Raw genomic sequence first — 3,737 nt, forward strand, 5'->3', positions numbered from 1 at the left:
TGAAAGTCACACACACACACACACACACACTACTGACCAGGGCTCAACCAATCTTCAGCATCTGTATGTATGATGTCCACAAAGCTGGCATCTGACTCGTCCACTTTCACCACCGTGGAATACCCATCGAACTTCGGGCCTGCTGGGTCAAGACCTGGGGGTCAAAGGTGAATATTTAAACATAAGAGGACGAGTTTGTGTATGTGTTGAGTGTGTGTATCTGTGTGTGCATGTGTGTGTGTGTGTGTGTGTGTGTGTGTGTGTGTGCGTGTGTGCATGTATGTGTATATGCATATGTGTATATGTGTGTCAGATGGAACTGCAAGAACGTACCGATAACATTTGGAACTTCAGCAAAGGCATGATATAATTTCTTTTTAGCACTGCGGGAAATTATAGTGAGAGAGAGAGAGAGAAAAAAAGCTTGCAGAAAAGAAAAAAAATCGTAGGAAGCCATGTATTATAGTGCCGAAGACTGCACTCTGGCGTATTTCTGGTGCACCATGGAGCGCACCATTTGAATCTATTTGGATCCAAATGAAGGGCACTGTGGGAAAGTTTGTGAGCGAATTCGATAAAAGTGAGACTGGTGTTTTGCCCATGATGCGCACCAGCTCAGAGACTTTTTTTAATTGAGAGAAATATTTATAAACGGCGGTCATGGCAGTGTTAAGTGGGATACAACATCTCAGTTGACATACAAGGATACGCAACTATAGGACGGTCAAAAATTCGTGGCGCAACTTAAGGTCAGATATTTCTTCAACTATCGAACATAAACTCTCCAGCTTTTGCTCAGTGACTTAGATCAATTTGTCTTAACAGATCAATAATATTTTTGTAAACGCCTGTTAGCTGTATTTTAGAAAAGTCCCTAATAAATACTAATACAAAATCCCAGTGGGTGGTTTTTTCAAATTTTTTAAGGTTTACATAAAAAGAAAGACCCACTCATCCGGGAACCTACCTCACGCTGTCTGTGTGCAACAGGCTAAGAACCTAACTATGACACCCTTTACGTGGTTTGAAGGCGCAATTTGAACTTACGAATGACAGAAGAAAGTCCGAACAAGAGTGTTGTGTTATTTTGTAGTATATTGGCTAGTTAGGTTGCCCGTTTATTTTGTTTGTCTGCTTATTTGCATATGTATCTGTACATTTGTGAGGTATCGTGGTGAAATCAGGCGCTCCTCAAAATGGTGGAATCGAAGAAAAAGGCATTTTCCACAAGTTTGGAAAAACACCTTTTAATTTCATATTTATGAAACTCACTTCCATGTGAATTTTACTGGAAAAAAAAATTGTTTAAAGGCACAAAATATTATGTAATTTTCAGCTTTCCAGGACGTTTCAAACTTTGGTGGCCGTTTTCTCAACAATTTATCCCATGAAACCAGGTTACTCCACTTTCTTCACTCGCAAATATGTCGACTTCTATTCAAGCTAGACGTATATTTTTCACTGAAAGCAAGGCAAATGAACGTTAATAAGCTTTCAGATGCAATAGAAAAAACACCACATGCCTAAACTAAAAATTGACGTGCGCCTGATTCCACCACGTCTTGACACATTTGTTTAACCCTATCCGTACGCCCTAGGGTCATTTTGTACCCCTGGGGTTGTATTCTTCACATTTTAGAATATTTCTAGTACAAAGATCTCTTTGAAACTTTCAGTATTTCTCAGAAAATCACTTTGACAGACTGCTACACAAAGCTACGGAACGGCTTAAAGAGTAAATTTTCTCTTTGAAAGAATTCCCCTCGTCGTATGGATACAATAGTAAAGCACGACGTACAGATAAGGTTATTTGTTTATCTAAATGTTTATAGACAGATAGATAGATAGACAGATAGATAGATAGATAGATAGGTAGATAGATAGATAAATAGATAGATAGCTACCTGAAATCCGCCCCAGCTTCACCTCTCTCAGTCTCTCTATCTCCTCCCCGGCGTAGCCCATGACATGTGCACCCAGGGAGTGACCGATCAGGTGAAAATCCTGGACATTCATAAGGTAAGATAAGATAAGGTAAGATAAGAGATAAGATAAGATAATACTCTATTGTCTAAGAGGGAAATTTTTCTTTGCTACAGGACGTAAAACCACAGGCAGGTATAGATTTAAAAAAAATTAAATTATGTTATTACTCTCATTACAATTCAGTGCGAAGAGAAAAGTAAAGCAGACAAAATGCACAAAGTATCACATCAGATGCATCATTCAGCCACAAGCATGCATTTAATTGCGAGACCTTTAGAATTATATAGATACATACTTGAAAAAGCAATACACATTGATGTTTATTCTGATAGTACCCTTATACTAGATGTTCAAAAACTTCTTTTGCATTTTCTTTCTTTGTCTTTGGAGGTATACATTTGCCGCTGCGTGATCCTACAATTCATGTTCTTACAACGCAAGCATACTACTCTTGTACATTGTACACACCAACACAGATGGGCCGAACTAAAACATGAACGCGGGGTCATTCTTTATCAAAATTAGAGAAGAAAGGGGGGGGTGTGGATTAGCGGACGACGAAATCATCATTATCATTATCATTATCATCATCATCATCATCATCATCATCATAATCATCATCATCATCATCATCATCATCATCATCATCATCATCATCATCATCATCATCATCATCGCCATTGCCATCGCCATCTCCCATGCAATCATCACTGTCTTTCTCACCTTGAATCAGGGTATAGATCACAAACAAACACTTCCCACCTTTTCCTATCCCTTTGATTCACTCAAGTACCTAAATTTCTCCTCTCACGTGGTCACAGTTTCAGATTGTCTCACCGTAAAGTGTTTCTCTGAAGCTTTGCCTGGTTCTCACTTTCACCCTAAACACTGCATATCAATCAGATTCTAGTTGAATTGGACTGTTAATGTACATGCATAGTCAGCTTTTCTGTAAACATAACAGAGACAGCTTAGCTGTAAACAACGCACACATAGTTTTACTTAACACAATATACACATACATCTTTACTCTAACCATCACAGAGACAGTTTTACTCTAAACAATACACTCACTGTTTTACTGTAAACAATGCACACACAGCTTTACTTAATCATCAATGATTTATTTATAGAGGCACCAGCCATCCATGTCCAGGTGCTGTTTTAGCCATTCACAGCTTTACTCTAAACAAATACAGCTTTACTGTAAACAATATACCTGGAAATCAGCATTTTTGCAGATGTTCAAGTCATCAACAAGACGAGCGATCATAGCACCGACAACTCTGGTGTTGGCCACAGCTTGGTTATAGTTAGGTGCCCTTGCCCCCCGTTTCCAGTCCACCAAGATGACGTTGCACGCCTCCTGAAGTATTGTTTTGGTATTTTTGGTAAGTGTTTTATGGCGCTCACAACTGCATAGGGTCATATTAGTGTGCATGACACGTTAAACAGTTCCCATATGCTAGGGATTTTGAATTTTTCCCGGGTCGCGGCCGAAGCCTATCATACTCTTATCGATTTTAGGATAAACAAGGGATCTTTAAAATGCGCAACTTGCACACGGGACCTTCGAGAATTTTTCGCCCTTATCCGAGAAGGCTGGGTGTTCGATCTTACCTATTCTAAGATCATGAGTGTGGCTGTAAAACAGCAGTATAAAAGAGCCAATGAGTAGAAGTAGAAAGACAACAGAATGAATCGGGAGCCCAGAGGAGTCTGATATTTTCCTATGTGTGTGTGTGTGTGTG

General features: G+C 39.3%; 1 protein-coding gene across 1 annotated transcript in view; it reads right to left on the minus strand.

Moving 5' to 3' along the window:
- Positions 1-13: 13 nt before the first annotated feature.
- The window catches only part of LOC101856108 (pancreatic lipase-related protein 2-like), a 10,765-nt gene continuing 7,041 nt past the window's right edge, over positions 14-3,737 (minus strand). The window contains exons 4-6 of the mRNA XM_005102168.3: positions 3,206-3,352; positions 1,905-2,004; positions 14-154 (exon numbers count right to left, since the gene is read on the minus strand). Coding sequence (XP_005102225.1) covers positions 30-154; positions 1,905-2,004; positions 3,206-3,352 — 372 coding nt within the window. The 3' untranslated portion in view covers positions 14-29. The remainder of the gene's footprint in view (positions 155-1,904; positions 2,005-3,205; positions 3,353-3,737) is intronic.

This window comes from Aplysia californica, unplaced genomic scaffold, assembly GCF_000002075.1.
Source record: "Aplysia californica isolate F4 #8 unplaced genomic scaffold, AplCal3.0 scaffold00315, whole genome shotgun sequence".
NCBI classification, from domain to species: domain Eukaryota; kingdom Metazoa; phylum Mollusca; class Gastropoda; order Aplysiida; family Aplysiidae; genus Aplysia; species Aplysia californica.